Raw genomic sequence first — 25225 nt, 5'->3', positions numbered from 1 at the left:
ATCTCTCCCTGCCCCCAGACCCTCATCTCTCCCTGCCCCCAGACCCTCATCTCTCCCTGCCCCCAGACCCTCATCTCTCCCTGCCCCCAGACCCTCATCTCTCCCTGCCCCCAGACCCTCATCTCCCTGCCCCCAGACCCTCATCTCTCCCTGCCCCCAGACCCTCATCTCTCCCTGCCCCCAGACCCTCATCTCTCCCTGCCCCCAGACCCTCATCTCTCCCTGCCCCCAGACCCTCATCTCCCTACCCCCAGACCCTCATCTCTCCACCCCGCCTGATCTAGAGCTGGCCGTACCTCCTCCACGCTCCCCTGCCTCCAGAGCCCGCTCCTCCTCCACCCTCGCCCCGCATCGGAGGAACGACCTTCCTAGGACTGCCCAGTCCCTGAACACCCTCCGGCGCCTCCTCAGACAACACCTGGAAAACTCGACTCTTTTCCCTTCGGGACAATATAGCTCTCTGCCTTTAATGCACTTTAATTTGCACTTCCCTGCGCCCTGTTTTACTGTATTTCATCCTGCACTTACTCCAATCTGTAATATTTTGTATTGCACTTACACAAGTAACTAAACCCTGGTGTAAGAATTGCCCCGATATCAAATCGCACTGTGTTTTGTATTTGCTCTTATTAGGACTGAAGTCATTGTGTTTTGTATCTTATAACTGTACTGTAATTATTTATTGAGATGTATTTTATGTTGGGTAAGGGCGTCCTATAATAATAATAATAATAATAATAATAATAATAATAATAATAATAATAATAATAACGGAACAAGTGTGAACGAGGCATGGACGGGAAGGATTTGAGTGCGACGCCGTCTTCCTGTGCGCTGAGCCACGTCTGTCTCCTGCTCTGGATTCGGGATTCACCTGTCGGTTCACTTTCTGACCCCCTAAAAAACAAAACAAAAAAAAAAAGAAGAAGATGTCTAACTCGGTGCTTTGTGTAATTTCTCGGTTTTTGCATGAATACGGCGGCTCCACGCCGAACAAGCTGAAGTTGGTGGACGCCTATATGCTGTACATTGTGCTGACCGGAGCGATGCAGTTCTTGTACTGCCTGCTGGTGGGAACTTTCCCCTTCAATTCATTCCTGTCCGGGTTCATATCGTGTGTCGGCTGCTTCATCCTCGCAGGTAAGAAGCTAGTATTATGTGGGTAGGGGATTATATTCTGGCAGGAAAGGGGTTGAAGGGTCTTTTTCAGACTCGTGTTGCAGTAGTTTGCCCATTCCAGGCTTTACCAAGAGCTTCATTAGCCAGTACCCAGGTAACAAGCCCAAGTGTGTCTTATTAACGCATGGTAAAACCAGCAATGGATCAGACTGGGAGTCTTATTACCATCCCAGGACATGATCTTATTGAAAGTGAGGATTCAGCCTTCCAGAGTAATCGAGGGACCCAGGGTATATCAGGAGAACTTGCCCCACACCAGGGCAATCCAGTATCTTAATAAAGTGTATATAGAGAATGGAAGGTTTGTTGAATTTTTTGATTTCGATCACTATAAATACCTGTTACTAGGTATTACCTTTTAATAGAACCAGTGGAGTTTGTTGTAACCTTATCCATATCCCAATTATTACTGGCCAAATAAAATCACATCAGTGTAATAATCTTCATTTGGCGTTCTTTAATCTTAGATCACTGTCCAGTAAAGCACCATTAATGTATGATTATTGTAGATCGAAAGCTTAGTATGTTGTCTCGCACCAAAACCTGGCTTGTGGTAGATGATAATGTCTCATTGAGGCATCCCCTCCACACTGCTCCTTCTCCTACTAGTGAGAGAGGAGGTGGACTTGCTACAATTGATAACTGACCTTAATATTAAACAAGGATTATTTATCGTTTTAATCAGTATTATCTGTGTACATTGGTTTTGTGTATCGTGAAATGAATTTTTATCTTTGTGTCTTTCCTTTCTTCCAACTGTGATGGAGTTTTTCTGTTGGGTGATTAACATTCATGTAGATGTTGAATCAGACAAGTGCTCAAGCCTTTCTGAATTTATTTGACTCTTTAGACTGTGCCCAGCATATTACAGGTCCCACTTCTAGTCATGGACACACGTTAGGTTTAGTAATTTCGCACAACCTAAATGCTATGGAATTTAAAGTTACCAGTCTTACCATTTCAGATCATTTTGCTGTTATTTCTGAGGGTAATGTGTCCGTACTTATAAAGTGACACACACTTTTACAACTCAGGATCTTAACCCTTCAACTACTTTAAAGTGTTCAGAGGCTCTTGTCTCTTTATTACCTTTGTACTCTGAAATTAACTATTAACTCTCCTCTCTGTCTCTCTCACAGTGTGTCTTCGTATCCAGGTAAACCCCAACAACAAGGGGGAATTCCTGGGGATCTCCCCGGAACGTGCGTTTGCTGACTTCCTGTTCGCTCACACAGTCCTGCACCTGGTGGTCGTCAATTTCATTGGCTGAGCCCTCCAGACCACGCCCACGTCACAGGTACAGTGAGTGAAGCTGTGAAGTGACGACTGGCAAGCAGTTACAATGCACAGCAGCAGTGAATTTAGCTGGAGTCCAGCTTTAACAGCTTCTGGCTAGCAATATGATTAATTAATGTAATGCTTTCCACCTTTCTCTGGAGGCCTGGGTTCCAATCTGGTGGGTAGGTAGTGCAGACAGACAGCAGACAGACAGACAGACAGACAGACAGACAGACAGACAGAGGAGCCTGGTAAATAATGATGTAAGAAGAAATGCAGTAGAGAGGTCATTAAACAGGTAAGACATGAATATTAGGAAAATCAGAAGACATTAAAAAAAGACTTGAAACGTTTGCCATTGAAATCGGCGTTTCTTTTACTGTTTCTATATTTAGTACTGTGAGTGTTTAATGGGTATGGTGGTTTATCCTCTGTTGCTCGAGTCCCCCGGGGGGCTGCAGTGGTGAACCTGGATAAAAATAATAACTGGGCATTGCAAACTGGGGAGAGAACAGCGGCAAAAACCATTGGCCACAACTATGTTATTTTAAAAAATAAAAATAGCCTGTCTGATTGTTACCTTTCTGTTTCTTTCAGGTTCAGGAAAAAAAAAATAAACATCACAGTATACCAGCCCTGGCAAAGTGGTCCGGTCGAGTGACTTTTGGAGGGGACGGATTTCATTTCTGGTTCCGTTTGTTCGTATTTCATCCAGGTTCTGTTGATTTGTGACGAGAAGCTTTTGTTAATAAATCAAATTTACATAAAAAAAGAAAAAAAAGGTTTGTTCTTTTCATTTAATCCTGAATTCAGTCAAAGCAACGCAGAGATTAAAAAACAGTGTTTGAGTTAATGCAACAACCACCACTCAGAATGATTGCAAACGTCCAAAAAAGGTAAGGGGGCTATCTATACCCCTGTTGGATGAAAGAAAACTAGCCTTGAATTCCTGCAACAGTGAAGTTGTATTGTGTTGTATGGCATTGCAATGTACTGTACGGTACTGGTGGAAATCAGCAGTCAGGTCTGTTCTCCGGTACAGACAGTAGAGAGTCATGTCATTGCTGCTGTTCCTCTCAAATCAGCAGGGATTATTAGTGCAGTGCAGGGGACTGTGTGGGCATGGGGGTCAGTCTCAGATTCTATTATAACCTTACTGGACAAACCTTCACCTGTTATTGAATTAATTCAGCCTCTGGGGTCCTTCTTGGGGTGGGGAGGGGGTTTAGTGTAGAATGTGGTTTTTTTAACACATTCTACACTAAACCCCCAACAACAGGATCTGATTTGATGAACGCGATCAGCCAGCAGACGCAACCAGGAAGCAAGGGATCGCAGCCACCCAGGGGAGACTTGCAATCTATTTCAACCTTTTACTCCAGTAATATAACAGTGCTTGTCTTTTCAATTACATTAATAAACAGCGACACGTCTTCTGTCTTGTGGTGATTCTTGTGGCAGTCTGTCTGCCAGGGTGTTTTCTTTCTTGTCTTTTGCATATTGATCTGCACACTGTGATTCGTTCGCTTAGATGATTTGGTTTTGCTCGTTAACTATAGATTGTTGTTTTCTCTTTGGGATTTTAATATTTAATTTGCACATGGTGGTTTCTGATATTCTTCAGGCTGTTGAGGACAGGCTGCTTTCAACAACATCCTGGGTGTTACCATTCAACATAATTGGTTGCTGTCTTATGCTACATTGTTAAAACTGCTTTTGTTTGATTCTATTTGTGTGGCTAATTATAATAATCTTATTTTGGTCTGTGTGTCCACATAGGTAATAAACATTATTTAAACAGTGCCTTCCTTGTACTTAGATTTATTTCCTAGGGTTCCTCTTCTCCTAGGTATTGAAAGGGAGGTGACACAGTCAATCATGACCACTAAGGGGTGCTATATAGTTAAGAATATCGCTGTATTTCATGGTGGTGCACAGTAGAGGTCACACATTGCAAGTATCTAGCACTTCTCATATCTTTCTAATTCCTGTGACTGGAGGTGAGGGGTGTGCTCTGTGGTTGCAAATACATTACATTTCAGCGCCATCTAGTGGTCAGGAGCTGCGTTTCAGTTGTAGTTGCCCTGCCACAGAGACATGTGCAATGCAGCCTGGATCAGCCAGAGTGTTTTATTTTAATACTTTGAAATCAATTAATTGTGTGAAAAAATAAACACAACAACTTTACTGGATCAAACGCAGGCAAAAAATTGACCAATTGCTTTTATTAATAAGTAGTTAAACAGTCCCACAATCCCGTTCAGTTTGACACTACACTATAGTTCCTTCTTGGTGTCTGTGTTAGTTTACTACGTTCATCCACATCGTAGCCAGCACCTTGCTGTCCAGTTTGTCTACATTCTCCAAAGGTTGTTATTTTCAGCTGTTGGCACCCAAACTACCTACCCCACTGGCACATGTAATGTCAGTTATTAGAAATGTACCACATTACTCTTTCTTTAATACATTTGTTTTTATAAAATAAAAAATAAAATGTATTTAGTTAGTCTTATACTATAAGGGAAAGGGGGGTCGACAGGACAGATTCACTTCTATTCGTCTTATAAAGAGAGACAGTCTTGTATAATTAAAAAATGTTTTTTTCCACAAATCAATAATACATTTTGAGCAACTCCTTTCTGAGCAATCTATTTGCTGTAAATATTGTATCTCTTTTAAAGAAGTGCAAACTCAGGCTTTGCCTCTTATTAGCACCAGTGACATTACCAGGGGGACCCTTCTATTGTGCTGGAGATACTGGATTAAGTTTGACCTACAGCACAGGAAGTAGTTATCCAACTTTTGTTTGGGTAATTTGTCAAGTAGAATTTATGAAAAATATAAAGATACAATATTATTGAAAAACATATTAAATCATACATTACACATCTTAAATAATGTTTTGAACAGATCACAGTTCTACATAATATTACATAGAAAACACATACAAAAACGAATTTATAATGTCCTTCATCAACAGTAAATTATTGCTTTTTAATACTGTGGGTAGTTTAACTGCAGTTTAAATTGATATATTTCAACTTTCTCGCCATTTATTTGTGTAAACCTTACATTCATTCAAATGAAAAGATATATTTTTTACTGATTATTAAAAAAAAAAAAAAACGTTATATTATGGCTCCTATTTTCCAGACAACTAGCTGTCTGAAATGTTGAAAAATATTTAGTTTTATGGCAAAACTGGTATACAGCGTTCATTAAATAGCTGTGTTTTAGTGAAAGAACTATTATCCAGACTAATTAAACTAACTCCGGCTGTTTCAATAGTATTAAAACTGTGTTTTATTTTAATTTTTTTTGTGCATCTCCTTGCTACTGGTGCCACCTTCCTTGTTACTAGGCAGATTCTGAGTTCTGCACAGTTCTGATTGGCTGTTTATTTTTATCGTTCTTGAATCATTTGTTGTCAGGTAAATTTTGAATATTATGTATTTATTACTTGTTTGTACTGTTTTTAAGTATTTTCATTTCTGTATTTTGTCTTAAAAAATATGTTTTTGTTTTCATTTCTTTTCACCTGTTTAGTGCTTTGAGGCAATTCTTTATGAAAGGCACTATGTAAAAATAAAAGATTGATTAATTGAAAGAAAAAAGGCATTGATTAAGAGAAAGTGCTGCCATCTTGGCTCATGCAGAATCAGCATTCTGTCTAAACTAAAGAGAAACCTGGAAACAAAATGGCAGACCCTGGGAAACAGCTTCACACACACCTCTAAACCTTTCAAAGTTTCGTTCGTTTTTTTCACTCGTCTTGAACCATGACCTCTGCGAAACCGTGAACCTGGGTCAGCTGCCTGCAGTGCAGGTTGACGATGAGCTTGCGAGGACCAGATTTGGCAGGAACAAACGTTTCTGTCAGGGTGATTGTAGAGTGACGTGCCACATCGCTGGGGGGGGGGAGGTAGAAAATATTAAAAGATGAGAGGAGAGGAGCTGAGAGACAGACAGACAGACAGACAATGCGTACTGGCTCTTATCGGTTAGTGATTCATCAGACAGTCAGACACACACACACAGAAAGCAGAGATCAGTCCACTCATTTGATTAATTGGTTATTGATTGTCGGCTTCTATTTTGCCATGCCTCAATTAAACAATCACTGATTGATCAATAGGCATTGTGTCCTATTTGTAGTGTGGACTGAATTACAGCATAGGCATGTTTCTGGGTCTATTTGAACACATTGTTTTGCACACACACACACACACACCCACACACACACATATATATATACACACACACACACATATATATATATACACACACTGACTGACAGCTGCTTCTCTTACCCGATGTTGATTCTCTTGGGGGTCTGCAGGCCCGGCCCTTCCACACTGATCACTGCGCTCGTCAGTGTTCTGGGCAGCGGGTTGGTGAAGATGATTTTGGCTTGCATCTTCTGACCCACCAAAGCACTGCCTTCAGGCTGGAGGAGAAAAGTGCAGCGCATTGCAGACATTGAGAAGACTTCTAGCAGAAACAACTGACACTGAACCTTTCGTATTTCTTAACTCAACGCTATTGAATGTGTAATAGGCATGGATTGCATATTACAGCACAATATCACAGTGCAGTAACACACTATACATTTATACATAATTCAGTGCAATAGCACAGTGCATTAACAACATTTATATATATTTACATATATATATATATATAGTGGCAGACAGGGGAAGGAGAAAGATTGTAGTCCAGGAGGGATTACAGGCACTACATTTCCCAGAATGCCATGAGACTAAAGCGCTATTTAATTTTATTACAAGACACAGACTGTGTCTGGCTCTGTGTGTGTAAGGATGAACTTTCACTCGCCAGTCGGTCATCCGTACTTACATTATATATATATATATATATATATATATATATATATATATATATAAAAATTCAGTGCACTATTGCTCTGGTTTTCCTGTGCCTGGCTGGTACCTGGATCTGCAGGTCTGGAGTCCGCAGTCTGAATGCATGCTGAGTGACCAGAACCTGACCGGACTGGCTGACCCGACCCGCCACAGTCACCATGAGAGCAGCCTGGTCCACCAGCTGGTCCTGATAGTCCGAGTACGTCAGGACCCACTTCACTGTCTTCTCTGTGTGAGCGAGCACAGAACACAGTCAATAACGCAGTCAATAACACACACACACACACACATTCCTCCCATCAGAGCTCGTCTGGCTCCTAGTAGCTGATCGATCTCAGTGATTCTGCATCAACAACATGACCAGATAACCCAAGGTAACCCATTCCATCCCCTCACCACTCTCTGTGAGAAGAAGAGTCTCCTTCCCTCTAGTCTATCTCCACTTAAGTTCCGACTGTGTCCTCCAGTCTTGGTTTCTCTGCTGCCCTCGCTAATGTTACCTCTGTCCTAGAGGAGTAATTTAATGACAGGCGCCATTCTGGCTCTGCCGCAGGGTCCGCTCTGTGTACAAATAGGAGGCACTTTTTTACACAGAGAATTGTGAGGGTCTGGAATCAACTCCCCAGTAATGTTGTTGAAGCTGACACCCTGGGATCCTTCAAGAAGCTGCTTGATGAGATTTTGGGATCAACAAGCTACCAACAACCAAACGAGCAAGATGGGCCGAATGGCCTCCTCTCGTTTGTAAACTTTCTTATGTTCTTATGTTCTTATGTACAAACCCCAGTATGTATGGCTCCAGTTTCTTACCCTCGCCAGGCAGCAGGTCCGTGTTGATGGTGTCCTTCTTGACGGTTGCCTTGATAACCCCAGTGTAGTACATGACTGCGATCTGGCCGTGCAGCACCACGCTGCGTGCGGATTGGCTCTTGTTCCTCAAGGTGATTCGGATTGAGGCGTCTTGGCCCATCTGTAGCTCCGCCCCATCAGTGCTGACCTCCACGCTGACGTCCGCCACCTGGCGGATCGAGTACACATCAGGCTTGGTGCCGTAGCGACAGGCCGTCTCCACGGCAATGCGCTCTTCCTCGCTGCCTAGCAACCCGAGAGACAGAGAGAGAGATTTAATAACATCCCGTACAATATCCTATGCTGTATTGTTCTATATTACAACATACTGTGCTATGCTATATCAGAATATACTGCACAGTACTCTAATGTACTTTGATGTTCTATAGTCCTGGGCTGACTCAGCCCTGTACTGCTAGACCTTCTCTCTGTTCTCTCACCCTCGGGGTGCTTGTACAAGTCAGTGATGTCCTCCCTCTCCTCAGACCCCACTGCCTTGGTGCTGATGTAGTGCCCCACTGCCTTCTTCTCAGTGAACACCTTGGTGAAGGAGCCATCCGTCTGCCGCTGCCAGTAGATCTTATCACTGTTTACCTGTCGTGAGAATCAGGAGAGAGTCTGTTACAGTGCTGAGGACCTTCCAGCCAGTCAGCGATAAAGCTGAATACGAAAGAGTTCTAGGACCAGGAGCGGCTGTGATATTACCCGTATGTATAGATCCTATTACCTCCGATTGCAACTTGGTGTGCACCTGTCAGTGTCCACTGATCGGTTAGAGAATACAGGACATCTGTACACAAGACAGGGGAGGGAAGAGGCTACAGGGTATGTGTTGTGAGTGTAGTACACCAGGGTACAGGGTGCAGTGTGTGGTGTGCAGGGGTGCAGGGTGCAGGGTGCAGGGTGCAGTGCAGGGGTGTAGTGTGCAGTGTGCAGTGTGCAGGGTGCAGTGTGCAGTGTGCAGGGGTGCAGGATGAAGTAGCACTGCGTATTGTGTCCACACCTCTGCGAATATGAAGGGTGTGTCGTGGGTGTAATACACCAGTCCGTTACGGATTGCCACGATGGAGGAGGGGCCGCAGCAGAAGGTCCCCTGGCTCGTCTCCTGGGGCGTCGCGTCCACTGCCTGCCAGCCCCCCATCCCCGGGGGCAGGTCTGGTCGAGCCATCCAACAGTCATTCCACACATGGAAGTTCCTGTGGTAAATTTAGATACAACACAACAGATCACATATCAGCACAGCAGTACTACCACCCAGCATTCATATCAAGCAACCATGAACACCCACAGCACCACCACACACACAGACACGTGGACTTCCACCCACCCGGCACTCACTCCACCCATAGTACACAAGATCCTGAAACTACCAAAGCATCAGAACACCGGCATCAGCACCATGACCAGCACAGGGCACAGGGGGTAAGAGATATAGGGTAGGGTAGAGGCTATTGGGGGAAGGGTATAGAGGATACGGTAAAGGGAGTATGGTATATTGTGTAGGGAATTTGGGATAGGGGTAGGGCACAGTGTATAGGACAGAGGGTATAGGTACTTGGTAGGGTATTAGGGTCTGTGTTATAGGGCAGTTTGAGGGGCTACAGTGTAGCTGATCTTGTTCCTGTTCTGTTAATGCTTGAGTGACAGCAGCAAGAAGGCAGTAAACAGACTGGACTGGTAGCAAGGCCTGCGGTACTGACCAGATGGAGTCCAGGTTGAGCTCCTCCAGGGGCTCCATCTTCTCATTGAAGTAGACGTCCATGGTGAGAGACACGTCCGTGTCGTGAGCCGAGCAGAAATTGGTGACGCTGCGCGTGGGGATCCCTAAACAACGCAGCACTGCAGGGAGAGACAGGGGGAGAGAGGAGCACACTGTGAGAGCTGTGATTCTGACTCCAGACACTCCACACACACACACACACAGAGACACACACACAGAGACACACACACACACACACACACAGAGACACACACACACACACAGACACACACACACACAGAGACACACACACACACACACACACACACACACACACACAGAGACACACACACACACACAGAGACACACACACACACACACACACACACACACACACACACACACACACACACACACACACACACACACACACACACACACACACACACACACACACACACACACACACAGACACACACACACACACACACACACACACACACACACACACACACACACACACACACACACACACACACACACACACACACACACACACACACACACACACACACACACACACACACACACACACACACACACACACACACACACACACACACACACACACACACACACACACACACACACACACACACACACACACACACACACACACACACACACACACACACACACACACACACACACACACACACACACACACACACACACACACACACACACACACACACACACACACACACACACACACACACACACACAGACACACACACACACACAGAGACACACACACACACACACACACACACACACACACACACAGAGACACACACACACACACACACACACACACACACACACACACACACACACACACAGAGACACACACACACACACACACACACACACAGACACACACACACACACAGAGACAGAAAGGCAGGCAGACGGAGAGACACATATCGACAGAGACAGGCAGACAGGCACACAGACAGGCAGTCAGACTGACCTAGGGTCAACAAAAATCAGGGCTTTTTCTTGTAAATTGTAACAATGTGGAACGTTCTGCCTGCGTCTGTCAGGGAAGCCGGGACCATTGCAGTTTTGAAGTCAAGATTGAAAATGTACTTTTATAAAATAGCTTTATTGTCTTAGTGGGTTTTAATGTCACTTTTATATTGCTGCATTTCTATTATGATGATGTTGAAGATGATGATGCTTTGAGATACTACTCATAAAAATGAAAATAAATACAAACCAGTGGTGGTGACTCCTGAGAAGACCCAGCACTGCCCGTATGCGACCGGCTCGCCCCCCTTGCGATGGTACTGGGTCAGGATGTCCACACTGCCGGACCAGGCTGTGGGAGCTGTGCCCAACGAGTAATCACCTGACCAGTTCCCAACCAGGACTCCATCATCATCCACTGAGTTCACCTGGGAGAGGTGGGTGAGAACAGTAATGCAATGAGCAGGAGGGAGCGTCCAGGAACTGCAGCTGAGAATCATAATAAGAGCAATAACACTGCTGCTGCTATGACTACTGCTACTAATAATAATACTATAAATAAAATACAGTAAGCAAGAGAGAGCGCCCTCTCACTCCGTACAGGCACAACAGAGAACTGCAGCTCAGAATAACAGAAATGTGTAATAATAATAATAATAATAATAATAATGACAATAATAAAACTCCTAGTACCACTACTGCAGTAGTCTCCGCGTATATGGAACACCTCCTAAGAGAACACTTTGGCTAAGAGAACACCCTTGTGGGGAAACCAATTTTTTCCATTTCGAATGCTCTACCTAAAGGAACAGGAGCTTCGCTTAAAAGAACACCTTTTTGGCACCGATACTGAATCGTTCACAACGGATGCAGTTCTGTTGTGTAACCTGAAAACTCATCATCATCAAACTTAAAATGGTTTGTTCAGTCTTTTCAAATGTGACTTGTCATCGCATGAGCTATTTGACGTTTCCCGTTCTGGTTAGTTGCTTCACCATTCTGTTAAATCATTTTGTGCATGCCTTCAATCTTGATTCATTCATATTGTGTCTGTTGGTCTACTCCGTCTTAAAGAACACTTCGGCTACAAGAACACTTTGCTTTGCTTGGTTTTCTATATCGTAAGCAAGAGACAGCGCCCCCTCACTCTGTACCGGAACTGCAGCTCAGAATAAAAAGTATAAAAATGCAACAATTGTTACCAAGGCAGAGATGACTCGAACCACATTGACTGGGTCCCCCCTTCCAGCGTGAGGCATCCCACTCCGATCCAGAATAAAGAGGCAGGCCTCTAGAACACCGGCATCAAACTGAAGAGAGAGAGGATAGAGAGACAGAGATATATTCACAGCAACACAGAGAGAGAGGACAGATATATATATATACTGCAACACAGAGAGAGAGAGGACAGAGAGACACCCAGACAGACACATGGACAGACAGACAGACGCACAGAAAGACACAAATGGACAGACAGACAGACAGGCAGATAGGTACTTGTACTGTATTGAAACACAGCATCTAAATATGTATAGAACTACACAGCATGTAATTCCTCACAGTCAGCAGGATGTGTAGACAGACGGACAGACACACCAACACGCAGCCATGTAGACATACAGACAGACACACAGACCTGTCCAAAGTTCCAGGTTCGAGCTCCGATCTGTTTTTCAGTCCCGTAGTAAATTTTCCCGGTCTCATTTAGGACATATTCCTTTAAGAATTTCTCATTATCCATAAACACTGTGTCATCTGAAAAACAAGATGCAGACACAATATTATACAGAGCAATCTCAAAGGGAGCTAAACTGTGTCCCGTCCAGTAGCAATGCAAAAGGTAATGCTGGAATTAAAGACTGTGATTTATACAGTCTTTGTGAAAATTGTTCCAAACGTTAGGATTTGCCTCGGTGAACCAGAACAATTCATACTGAGGCAGAACAAATTAAAACTCAGTACAAATCAGATTCCAAACCAGTTCCCTGAACAAGAATTTCACCCAAAACACAGGCAGGGCCTAAAAAAATACTGAATTAGTGACACCCAACAACCAACTGAGACTGGTAGAAAACCCAGATTAAACCAGAAGCCCAGAGATGCCTGACTGTGTGGCAGCAAGCTGGCAGAATGAGAAGGGCGAAAGGGGATGAGGAGAAAATATTTTTTGGGGGGGGGGGAATAGAAAGAAAGTGTTAGGAGTCTGTACGCAATATAGTGCAGCCTGCAGCCTCTTCAGAGCCTTTCAATACAGCGGCTCTGTTCGTACTGATGTTTTTGCAGAGAGAATACACAGTTCTAATCAGATCGCTGCTAATTTATATATTTTTTGTGTTTGTTATATTTGTTAAACAATGGGGATTGCTGAACTCAGTTTCAACCTTATTTATGTTTTCTGGAAGCTTTGTGTGTGGAGCAGCTGCTGAGATACTGCGATCTAGCTAGGTGTGGCAATTTAAGAGATCTAGGACAGGACTTTCAAAAAACAGCGTTATTGTATCGAACTCGTGGTATAGTAACAAGAGCTTTAGCGCCAGTGATATTCAAACGAATTGTGTTAATGAAATCAACCCGTTCATGCTTTGAAATGGAGTTGACAAGGTCATTAATGAACGCATATCTCATTGAAAAGCTTAAAGGTCACCAGCGAGCTGCAGCCAAATGGAAATACAAAATAGTGGGAATAGCTATTTTGTGTATAATTTGTACAGTTAATTTAAAATTGCCCATTTTGTCACGCAGAATGTATATTTATTTAGATAATATAAAATGCAGATTTAAAATGATCCTGTATATGCACTTTTAACTATTAGACAAAATGTTTACAGATTAATTAACAACTGGAGGAGGGGGGCAGAGTGTTGAAGGAGGGGGGCAGAGTGTTGGAGGAGGGGGGGCAGAGTGTTGGAGGAGGGGGGGCAGAGTGTTAGAGGAGGGGAGCAGGCTAATAGGTGCACTCTGGTCTTCCAGCTGCACTTAGAGACATGTTTGAGAGCTCTATAGAGATAACAGGGTTTGCTTTAAACAGGATGGGATGACTGTAACAGCTAGACAAAGTGAGTAATCTGTGCAAAGAGAGTACATTAAGACAGCTGTGATACTTCAGACCCAAACTGCTATTCAAGTTTTTTTGCTGTGTGTGTCTTATCTAGAAATTCAGAAGCAGATACATAAAACAGTGTGAGAAAGGAAATGGCTTTGAGGGCCAAGCTGGAAAAACAACTCTTCCAGGAATTTGAACTTTCAAAATCGTTCCAAGAAAAACTAATATATTAGCAACGCACAAACATGCCCAACTGTGAGACTAAATCAGTAAAACACACACACACACACACACAACAATAAAACCAAGTCTCAATCTTTCTTTTGTCTTTCTTTTTTTTTCTTGCTCTGATTGTTAGGTAGGAACCAATCTCCCAAATAAAACTGAGCCTCATTGCAGCGGGGAAAGCACTTACTTTCGCACCAGGGGTTGAACAGAAAGGTGATGTCGTTCTTGGGGTTGTGTTCCATCTTGAAGTCTCCCCCCGGGCTGTGAGTGGCCACAGCAAACTTGTACCGGCCAATCACAGCTGTCACCGGAGAGCTGACAGACAGTTTAATCTTAGACCCCACCCTCTGCACAATTTTGGCTTCCCATCGGTTGTCTTCCAGCTCCTCGACCAATGGAATGATGACATGTGTGCCCTTTGACACCTGTGGCAGTGGACCTGGAAAGAAAAATAAATATTTTTCAAAAATGAATAACTGCTGCTATTATTATTACTATTATTAATATAAGGTTCCATTGCACAGGCAGAGATTAATTCACTTGCCTTTCACCTTTCTCAGAAGCTACAGAACCATTATTGCCATTGCAGTGCCACTGTCTGTCTGCATTGCCGTTGAAGATCATTGAGGGTATAGTGAGCACACTGTGGTCCCATTCTACCAGCCTCGCCCCATTGCAGCTGCCCTATACTTGTGCTACCATTGCCCCTTAGTGTAATACAGAGCCATTGCAGTGCCGCTGTCTGTCTGCATTGCCATTGAAGATCATTGAGGGTATAGTGAGCACACTGTGGTCCCATTCTACCAGCCTCGCCCCATTGCAGCTGCCCTATACTTGTGCTACCATTGCCCCTTAGTGTAATACAGAGCCATTGCAGTGCCGCTGTCTGTCTGCATTGCCGTTGAAGATCATTGAGGGTATAGTCAGCACACTGTGGTCCCATTCTACCAGCCTCGCTCCATTGCAGCTGCCCTATACTTGTGCTACCATTGTAGTGTAATACAGAGCCATTGCAGTGCCGCTGTCTGTCTGCATTGCCATTGAAGATCATTTGTGAAGGGTACAGTTAATTTGTTAAGTGGGCTCAGCTCTACATTACTGCTGAAATATTCTCTGGCTGCTGACTCTCCTCTCGTTCTCTCAGCTCAGTGCAAGGTATGCTGGCCTCTCCAGGCAAATATTTTTCCCCTTCAAGCCTCTCAGGAATTTCACAGACTTAACTCTTCAACTACCAGATAATCTTCTTGAAAAATGCCAGCCCCACAGTCAGACTATTAATTACTACTGAGTACCTGTGCAGTCCAGTATGACACAACAATATAATTCCTTTTTTATTGATGTGTGTGTTAGTTTACTACACTCTGCGAGAATTAAGTTTCATTAAAGCTGCAGACAGACAGAGCCACACATTCCTGACAATATAATTTATTCTTAAAAAAAACAAACCATGGTTTACTAACCCTTATAAAAGTGTCCCATAATGTTTTATATTAGTTTTAAGATCACAACTGAGAAACACTGTGTTGGAAAAACTATTTTTAAAACCATATGGGAGTTCAAAGTTTATGAGTGGGTTCAATCTAATGACTAGTTTTCAGTTTGAATGGGAAACCACAAGGCGTGTGACTATTAGAATGCAAAGTAAAACTCAGGAGGAATCTCTGAATCATGTTTAGTGTTGCTGTATAATATATAAAACTATGCAGATTGAAGCTCAGGGGGGTGTCTGAATCGTGTTTGGTGTTGCTGTATAATATATAAAACTATGCAGATTGAAGCTCAGGGGGGCTGTCTGAATCATGTTTAGTGTTGCTGTATAATATATAAAACTATGCAGATTGAAACTCAGAGGGGCTGTCTGAATCATGTTTAGTGTTGCTGTATAATATATAAAACTATGCAGATTGAAGCTCAGGGGGGATGTCTGAATCGTGTTTGGTGTTGCTGTATAATATATAAAACTATGCAGATTGAAGCTCAGGGGGGCTGTCTGAATCGTGTTTAGTGTTGCTGTATAATATATAAAACTATGCAGATTGAAACTCAGGGGGGCTGTCTGAATCGTGTTTAGCGTTGCTGTATAATATATAAAACTATGCAGATTGAAGCTCAGGGGGGCTGTCTGAATCATGTTTGGTGTTGCTGTATAATATATAAAACTATGCAGATTGAAGCTCAGGGGGGCTGTCTGAATCGTGTTTGGTGTTGCTGTATAATATATAAAACTATGCAGATTGAAGCTCAGGGGGGCTGTCTGAATCGTGTTTGGTGTTGCTGTATAATATATAAAACTATGCAGATTGAAGCTCAGGGGGGCTGTCTGAATCGTGTTTGGTGTTGCTGTATAATATATAAAACTATGCAGATTGAAACTCAGGGGGGCTGTCTGAATCGTGTTTGGTGTTGCTGTATAATATATAAAACTATGCAGATTGAAACTCAGGGGGGCTGTCTGAATCGTGTTTGGTGTTGCTGTATAATATATAAAACTATGCAGATTGAAACTCAGGGGGGCTGTCTGAATCGTGTTTGGTGTTGCTGTATAATATATAAAACTATGCAGATTGAAGCTCAGGGGGGCTGTCTGAATCGTGTTTGGTGTTGCTGTATAATATATAAAACTATGCAGATTGAAACTCAGGGGGGCTGTCTGAATCATGTTTGGTGTTGCTGTATAATATATAAAACTATGCAGATTGAAACTCAGGGGGGCTGTCTGAATCGTGTTTGGTGTTGCTGTATAATATATAAAACTATGCAGATTGAAACTCAGGGGGGCTGTCTGAATCGTGTTTGGTGTTGCTGTATAATATATAAAACTATGCAGATTGAAGCTCAGGGGGGCTGTCTGAATCATGTTTAGTGTTGCTGTATAATATATAAAACTATGCAGATTGAAGCTCAGGGGGGGCTGTCTGAATCGTGTTTGGTGTTGCTGTATAATATATAAAACTATGCAGATTGAAGCTCAGGGGGGCTGTCTGAATCATGTTTGGTGTTGCTGTATAATATATAAAACTATGCAGATTGAAGCCCGGGGGGCTGTCTGTATATCTAGAAAGCAATCTCTATAGATAGACTGCATTTTGAAACATGACCTTGTGCCTGAATTGATGCAACCAGACACCCCAGGTTAAAATTAGGCCTCCACTCTTCCACTGCTACCCACACACTGCAGACAACTGCTCCCATATTGTGACCATGTCCTGGGCACCTCAATCTTACCATTCTGTCACTCCCTTTGTTCCTTTCCTGCCTCTCACCACGACTCCCATTGCATAACAGTTTGAGTAATTCTTAACTGCATTATGAGTTTAATAAGTCACACGAGATTATAATAAGATTCCCTTATTAGGACCTGTCCCTAATATCAGGTCGAAACCCCACTTGCCTTGATCACAGCCTTAACATGTCCTAGACTCACAATGTGTCTTGAGGGATCCATTCACTCTTTTTCATGACAATGAGATAAGCGCTTCTCCAGCTATGTGTTGGAATGTGTGCAATGCAACACCCGTATGACCGTAGTTATCAAGTAACGCCGGTGCTATAATGCAGTGCACATATTTTTGTGTGGCTGTCTGGCGCTCTCAGTTCAGAATGAACGCATTATTCTGTGCCAGGAAGTGCCTGGTAGTTTTTGAGAAATGAACACAGTCATGAGACAGCCTGCTGATGCAGTCTTCAAACTCAATTGGGGAACTGAAATCAGGAATTGCTGTTTATAAAAATTGAAAGTGGGTCAAAAGTTGACTGAAGACGCAACTTAAGGGCAGTTTTAAGGTGAGGACCAATGTTTCCACAAGCAGTATTTTTCAATGTTGTAGCTCAAAGTTCAGTATTTCTATGTTGTAACAGCTCGCCCCTCTGACATCTCTAAAGAATTCAAGCTTGTAGTTTCTTATTGTTTTTTACTGTCCCTTTAGCGTGTTATGTTTGCAATCTGTCTGAGTGCTTCTCATTATTACATCACTCAAATATGATTTTAATTTTTTGTCTGTGTTGCTCTGACTGTGAGTTCAGGAGCTGTTACATGTGTAACACAGGCTAGATTGATTTATTTTGCCTCCTTATATTTCTATTGCAAATAGTCAAATATTGTGTTTTAATTGCTGCTCATCGGTTCAGCTGCCTGTCATAAATATCTGTAGTCTTGAAAAATCTTTATTGAATTAAGTGATCTAGTGATCTGACACTTTGGATCAAGTTTGTTTCGTTGGCAATACACTAACTGTGCACTAGATAGCGCTGTCTCCTACTAACATAAAGACATTTCCGCTATCTAGCCACCTTGGACTAGTGCTTTTAAAAGCAAGCCCCCTCATCTTGTTATGATGTTTGCAATAATTTCCCAGTCTCTACTCACCAATCTGTAGTTCCAAGTGCATGGTGTCAGTGTCAGGGTTGAAAGGTCGCGAGAACTCAATTTCCATGACAAACGATTGGCCACGGCGCAGGATTAGGTAATCGTATTCAAATTCGTCTGTGTGATGCTCCTTCCGGTTAATTCCAGACCGAGATTGTAGCAAATCAACGCTCTTTACCGATAATATCAGATCTGCGAAGAAGAAAAGGAAGAATTATTGATTCACTCATTTATTTATGCTAACTTCTCAAATGATCTTCAATGGCATACCACGGCATGATAGCAGACAGACAGACAGAGTGCTCTATAGGTGTCTGTCTGTTCTGTACATCTAGTGTGTATAGACAACACAATTCTGAAGTTTAAAAGGGTTTGTATGTTTAATAGCAGCTCCAGAGTACAACCCTAAGTTAAAACCTTGTGTGTAAAGTGTCTCTTGTTATAACAGAAATCAGTTGGCACAGTTTGAACGGCACGAGATGAGACCTCTTCTTTTTTTTTAATTTAGTAGTCGTCCATTGATTTTACTCCACTTTTCTCCCAATTTGACATATCCAATTGTATTTTAGGCTCAGCTCACCGCTGCCACCCCTGCGCTGACTCGGGGCGGGGGCAAAGACGAACACACGCTGTCCTCCGAAGAGTGTGCCATCAGCCGCCCGCTTCTTTACATGCTGCAGGCCCGCCATGCAGCCACCTCAGAGCTCGGAGGACAACGCAGTTCTGGGCAGCTGACAGGCAAGCCCACAGGGGTCGGTGGTGTGCAGTGAGACGAGGGAAATCTCTTATACCAAGATGCATAAACACATAACCTACTGACGAATATATAAAATGGGCTATGTGTTATTAAGTTATTGCTTCTGATTGTTTCAGGGTGAATTTCAACAAGACTGGAGTCTGTGCAAACAAAACGGGAGGCCAGTGATGGGGCTCCCTTAGTCTTGGGTAATAAATAAGCTTGTCTTGTTTGTGCTGTTCAGACTCAGACTAGGGCCAACATTCCAGAGCAGGGAGGGGAGAGGAAGAGAGGGGAGGGGAGGGAGAGGGGAGAGAAAGGATGAAGGTGAGAGCAGAGGAGAGGGGCGCGGAGGGGAGAGCATAGGGGAATAACAAAATGTATACCCATATATATATATCCATGCTTGTGGTATAAACACACACATGCACAAATATACACACAAATTACAACCAAAATAATAATAATAAATACAAAGATGAAGAAAAAGAAGAAGAAGAAGAAGAAGAAGAAGAAGAAGAAGAAGAAGAAGAAGAAGAAGAAGAAGAAGAAGAAGACCACTACAGTACACACAGTACCTGACAGTGCAACACTGTGCTTGTCGTCGTCCTCCTTGGTTGCCGTGGAGCCGTTGTTGTCGGTCGTGTCGTCAGCGCTCTGACTGCACACGCAGGGGCAAACTCTCCTCATCCAGCTCATGCAGCGACTCTCCTGCCTCTTCGTCCCGACCTGCGAGTCCCCAGCGGCGGGCTCCTCATCCTCCTCGCCGATCCCCCCCAGACTCACCGTGGGCCAGCGCCCAAGCTCGGAGCGCCGCCGCACTGACACAGTGTTTGCAGGCATCCTGCAACCACACAGAAACGACGTTCCTTTAATCATTTATTTCTGTATTTAAAAATATTTATTGACCAATACTTTATTGTGTTATTGACAGGCATATCAAAACTGGAATAAATACTGCTTACATTCAAAAAAGTAGACCTATTTGGTAAGCATACTGTATTTTTATGATAACATAACTATTATTATTATTATTATTATTATTATTATTATTATTATTATTATTATTATTATTACTAGCACCTGTATAGCTTCCAAGGAGTTATTGTGAAATTTAAGCATTTTGATGGCTGCCACCCATTGGTTGCCATTTTCTGCTCAATATATGCAACTTGAGCAATGCTGAAATTTGATTGGCCCACGGCAGCCGTGTTTTTTACTGTAGCAACTTAATTTGGGCAAACTTTAAAGAAAACCACACTTTGATCATGTATTTCAAGTTTTGCTTCGATCCGATTGGCGGTTTTGGAGAAGACGACATTTGTGTGTTAATTAGGTTATCCAAAATGGCCGCCATACCCCTGAACCAATCAGCTTCATTTCGAGCATCTTGGACAATCCCTGACCACATATACCAAGTTCCAGAACTCTGTGATAAGTGGTTTCCGACAAGATGTTTACCATTGGTGGCTACAACTCTGTGAAATTTCAAACGTTTTTGTGCAACGGTTTTCATTTTAAGCAACTTTTAAGGTTTTGTTGGTGGAAAGAAAAATAATAATAATAATAATAATAATAATAATAATAATAATAATAATAATAATAATAATAATCTGCTTTTGATTTTAGCGGCTATTACTTTATTACACAACTGTACCAGCATTGAAGAGCACACGAGCAACACTGTTCTTGCTATGGGTCAGAAAAGTCATTTTTCAATTATCAATATGGCCGCCAAACCATGTGAGCAAAACAAGCCATTTTGAAACATACACTGCTTCACATTACCCTCTACTATTATAGTCAGTTTCATGTCTCTAGTGTATTGCAGTATGGATTTATACTTTAATATATGTAAATATAACAATCGTGAAACTGTTGTTTTGCTCGCTGCGTCCATGTTTTCTAATGAAAAACCGCAGATTTTACCAAACTTAGAAAGGACTTTGTCATGAGCAAACGTGACAATTTTGGTGCCGATCAACATTGCGGTTTCAGACAAGAAGATATTTGAATATTTTGCACAAATCCAACGCTGTGAGCAAAGCAGCCGTCCAGTTGATTTTGTTTCAATGTTTTTGTCAGGCAGCCATCTTGTTTAACGCAAGTTTCTTAAAAGTCTGTTATATTGCTACAGTGTCAAGGATGATGCTTGTGAAGTTTCGAGTTAGTCAAATAAACCATTTGTCAACTGAGGCAGTTTTAAATTTCAGACGTAAACATACACTGGTGGCCATCTTGTTTTATAAAACATAACAATTTTGACATATTTGTATTTTATTGTTACTGAGACGATAACTACCCTGTTTGGAGTTTGTTGGACACACGGTTTTCAAACAGCAGCAGTTTGTTGTTAGGGGCGCGTTTCGATAAGATTTGTGGCAGCCATTTTGACATTAAAATTTATCACAGCAACTTTGCAAACTTGATGTGGGTTTGGATGCTGATGATATATGACGAGTTTCAGATCAATCGCTTCACCGGTTCCCAAGAAGAAAATTTCGAAAGGTTTTATCGAAAAATGCATCATGGCACCAATTGCAAGGACGCAGCAGCAAAATTTTTTCAGCATCTGACAGCCAATGTATCCAGCTTGTTCCTGATCAGTCACACAGCTTCGAAGCAGCAGCATTTTAAAGTTTTGGGAAGAAAAATAATAATAATAATAATAATAATAATAATAAATAATAATCTTAACAACAATCTTGTTTTAAAAGCAGAGACACTTGGTGCTTCCCTTACAGAACTAGGCAGATCATCCCAGAGTTCTGGGGCCCTATAGCTGCTGGTTTTTTTGTTTTTAATTTGTGGGACAGCAATCCACCTGGCATTCTGTGATCTACGTGGTGCCTAGGAATATAAGGTATTAAAAAATCATTTGAATACGATGGTGCAAGACCATCTAATGCCTTAAGTTAAAAGCAACACCTTAATCTATACTGAATCTGACCAGAAGCCAATGCAAAGATGCTAGTACAGGAGTAAATGTGATCTTGTCTCTTAATCCTTGTTCAAATTCTAGCTGCAGTATTTTGTATAACTTTCAGTTGAGCTATAACATGGCTATGAGTACCAGAGAATCGGGCATTACAATCATCAATTCTAAGAATGCTTCTCAATTTGGTGATATTTCTTTCATGACATTAACACATCTTAGTGATATTCCTGATGTGTGTCTCAAAGATTTGGGTCGAGGATCACACCCAAACTTCTCATTTCGTCTGCAAGTTCATAACAGAAGCCACCAAGGAGTAAATCACACATTGCTTTGTTGCTTCTGAGAGCCCAGAATCATCACTTCGGTTTTATCTGAGCATTAAAGGATTTTCAAACATCCATTTTTTTTTATGTCAGTAAGGCAGGTGCTTAAAATATTAACAGCCGAGGTGTCGCCCTGATTGAGGGATAAATATAGCTGTGTATCATCAGTGTAACAATGCAAACGAACCCCAGAGCTACGCATAATATTGCCCATAGGCAGCGTATACAAAGAAAACAGAGTTGGGCCAAGAAATGAGCCCAGCCAAGGAATGCCTGTGGCAGAGGATGCTGACACATCATTAACCACTCTAATAAGTGCTGTCTCAGTGCTATAATAAAGCCGAAACCCAGATTGAACTCCCCAGTAATGCTGTTGAAGCTGACACCCTGGGACCCTTCAAGAAGCTGCTCGATGAGATTCTGGGATCAATAAGCTACTAACAACCAAACGAGCAAGATGGGCCGAATGGCCTCCTCTCGTTTGTAAACTTTCTTATGTTCTTATATGTTATGAACTGCAAGAAATATGTTAAATTGCTCGGCAATTACTCTTTCTAGAAGTTTAGACAGAAACGGAAGATTTGAATTAGCCTGTAGTTATTAAGAACATTGTCATCTGAGGTAGATTTATTGAGTAGTGGTTTTACCATGGCAGTCTTGAAAGAGTTAAGATACCTGATCCAAGGTATTTTGGAGAATACTTCTTTAAAAAGTGGAGTAGCGATAGCATCTAACGCACATGTAGTGAATTTCGTCTTAACTACAGCCAGATCCATTTGACTAATCAACAAAAAATGGAGGAGGATTAGTTAAACTGAAATGTAGGGTAATTCTTGTTTATTTCAATGAGATTTGGATAATATGCTGATCGTGCAGAAGATAGTGCAGCCCTATATTTCAAAATATTATCTTTCCAAATTAAATAATGGACCTGAAGTCTAGTAGCCCTCCATCGAGGTTCTAGTTTGTGACGCATACGTGTTGTGTTGTTAAACCATGGGGAGAATCTTTAAGTACCCACTTTCTTAATTTTATAAGCTGCAACAGTATCTAAGATGTTTGTTGGAATATCGTTAGAATGTTCCACCAGCTCTTCGACTGAGCCCGACTCAGTGAAAGATGAAGCGGACAGTGCTTCCAAGAACTTGTCAGCAGTTGATGAATTGAAAGATCGAGTTTTAATGCATCGAGCCGGGAGTTTTACAAAACCGGGTATTAATACAAAAATAATAGCAGAGTGATCTGAAAGCGTAAGATCAATGATGGCCAAGTTCTGAATGCTTAGGCCATGAGAGATAACTAAATCTAGAGTACGGCTGTGAATATGAGCAGAGCCAATAACATGTTGAGTGAAACCAAGGGACTCCAGCGATATCATACAATCTCTTCCAAGAGGATCTTGTTCTACATCAATATGCACATTAAAATCACCTAACGCCACAATCTTATCCCAGGCTTCATTTTTTTGGATGTTTATCTTTCGCTGCATTTTTGTTGATTTTAATTATTTATAATTGTATTTTGCGCCTCTCTTTTTATCAATCGGAATATTTTTTTTTCTGTACTCTGTGTTCAATTACTGTATTCTTTATTATATTGTAAACACTTTGGGACACTTTGTGTGAAAGGCACTATATAAATAAATAAATCTGAAACTTCAAATCATACCAGTCAAACCCCACTAATACGTTCCTTGTTGAATTTCGTCTGTTTTATTTTTGTGTGCAGTTTTATGACATCAAAATGAAAAGAGCAATCTAGGCCAGCCAGGCAATCTAAGATCGAGCTGTCGCCGTGGTTATAACACACTCAGTTCCATGTGCATACCAGCACTCCCTCTATTCAAGTAAACTCTGGAGCCACCTAATCAGCTAATTCAGCTAGCTAGAGCATCCCATCACAGGAACATAACATGCAAGGGAGTCTCCACATTGCAGACATTGTTCCACTGTGGCACAGCCCTAGCCAGTTTCACAAACATCCTCTAGAAGGCTCTTATCAACCTGACAATGAGACCTTTACATTCTTGAAATATTACACACAAAAAAAAAACAAGTAAGGAGCCAGGTGACGTGCTGTGCACACTGTCTATTGAAAGTTCATATAAAGTGTGCAGTTATTACTAATTGAATTAGCATTGAATCCAGTCACTTCATCTGCAACATCTTGTCTTCCTTGTTATCCTGAGGATAAGATAAGGATATTGCAGCAGGCAATGTCAAAATTGATGCATATAAAACTATAATGCCTTCAGAAGCGGTTGATCGATATCGGTGTTTTGAGAAACAAAAGCCTGCATTTTATTCATCTTAATGCTAGATTTTTGTTACCAAAGAATTTTGGAGCCGAGATATATTGCATTAAAAACAAAAGCTGCTTCCTAAATCAACCCAACTGGAACTTGTTATCATCCTCCAAAAAGTCAGTAGTTTTTTCTTTGAAGGATTATTAACAAAAATAAGTACAGATTGTGAACTATATAGTCTTGGAGATTTTGTATACTGTACATACCGTATGTGTCACAGCTTTACAATGAGTCTGTGCCATACTCTTGCCGTTATTGTATTTTCAGTGGCAACCGCACATAGTCATGCAGTGGTATTGCTCCCGCTGAATTGTGTGAGCGTTCAGAATTCTTCAGTTATAAATAATATTAGTTATTAATAATAAT

General features: G+C 42.1%; 2 protein-coding genes across 3 annotated transcripts in view; one reads left to right on the top strand and one right to left on the bottom strand.

Annotated features, from left to right (window-relative positions):
- Positions 1-799: 799 nt before the first annotated feature.
- Positions 800-3229, top strand: LOC121305323 (dolichyl-diphosphooligosaccharide--protein glycosyltransferase subunit dad1-like). 2 transcript variants are annotated; one of them, XM_041236932.1, is made up of 3 exons: positions 801-1140; positions 2319-2476; positions 3055-3229. In XM_041236932.1, the coding sequence occupies exons 1-2, from the start codon at positions 930-932 to the stop codon at positions 2447-2449; spliced, it is 342 nt and encodes a 113-aa protein (XP_041092866.1). In that variant the 5' UTR covers positions 801-929; the 3' UTR covers positions 2450-2476; positions 3055-3229. The 2 variants fall into 2 exon arrangements, with proteins under 2 accessions (XP_041092867.1, XP_041092866.1); XM_041236933.1 differs by lacking the exon at positions 3055-3229 and having other exon boundaries at positions 800-1140; positions 2319-2482.
- A 1438-nt stretch (positions 3230-4667) lies between these two features.
- LOC121305258 (protein-glutamine gamma-glutamyltransferase K-like) overlaps positions 4668-25225 on the bottom strand; it is a 28320-nt gene continuing 7762 nt past the window's right edge. Inside the window, exons 2-14 of the mRNA XM_041236816.1 lie at positions 19872-20137; positions 18558-18749; positions 14379-14630; positions 12557-12675; positions 12123-12230; positions 11171-11348; positions 9890-10028; positions 9193-9385; positions 8630-8783; positions 8151-8435; positions 7408-7568; positions 6768-6904; positions 4668-6365 (exon numbers count right to left, since the gene is read on the bottom strand). Coding sequence (XP_041092750.1) covers positions 6221-6365; positions 6768-6904; positions 7408-7568; positions 8151-8435; positions 8630-8783; positions 9193-9385; positions 9890-10028; positions 11171-11348; positions 12123-12230; positions 12557-12675; positions 14379-14630; positions 18558-18749; positions 19872-20136 — 2328 coding nt within the window. The 5' untranslated portion in view covers position 20137 and the 3' untranslated portion in view covers positions 4668-6220. The remainder of the gene's footprint in view (positions 6366-6767; positions 6905-7407; positions 7569-8150; positions 8436-8629; positions 8784-9192; positions 9386-9889; positions 10029-11170; positions 11349-12122; positions 12231-12556; positions 12676-14378; positions 14631-18557; positions 18750-19871; positions 20138-25225) is intronic.

Source organism: Polyodon spathula, chromosome 42 (genome assembly GCF_017654505.1).
Source record: "Polyodon spathula isolate WHYD16114869_AA chromosome 42, ASM1765450v1, whole genome shotgun sequence".
NCBI lineage: Eukaryota > Metazoa > Chordata > Actinopteri > Acipenseriformes > Polyodontidae > Polyodon > Polyodon spathula.
This window is presented reverse-complemented; position numbering and strand designations above follow the sequence as displayed.

What these genes read in the sequence shown, in the direction of transcription:
- LOC121305323 (XM_041236932.1), top strand. Translation starts at nt 930, where the DNA reads ATGTCTAACTCGGTGCTTTGTGTAATTTCTCGGTTTTTGCATGAATAC. An exon ending in CGGCTGCTTCATCCTCGCAG is followed by an intron (nt 1,141 to 2,318) that starts GTAAGAAGCTAG and finishes TCTCTCTCACAG; the next exon opens with TGTGTCTTCGTATCCAGGTA.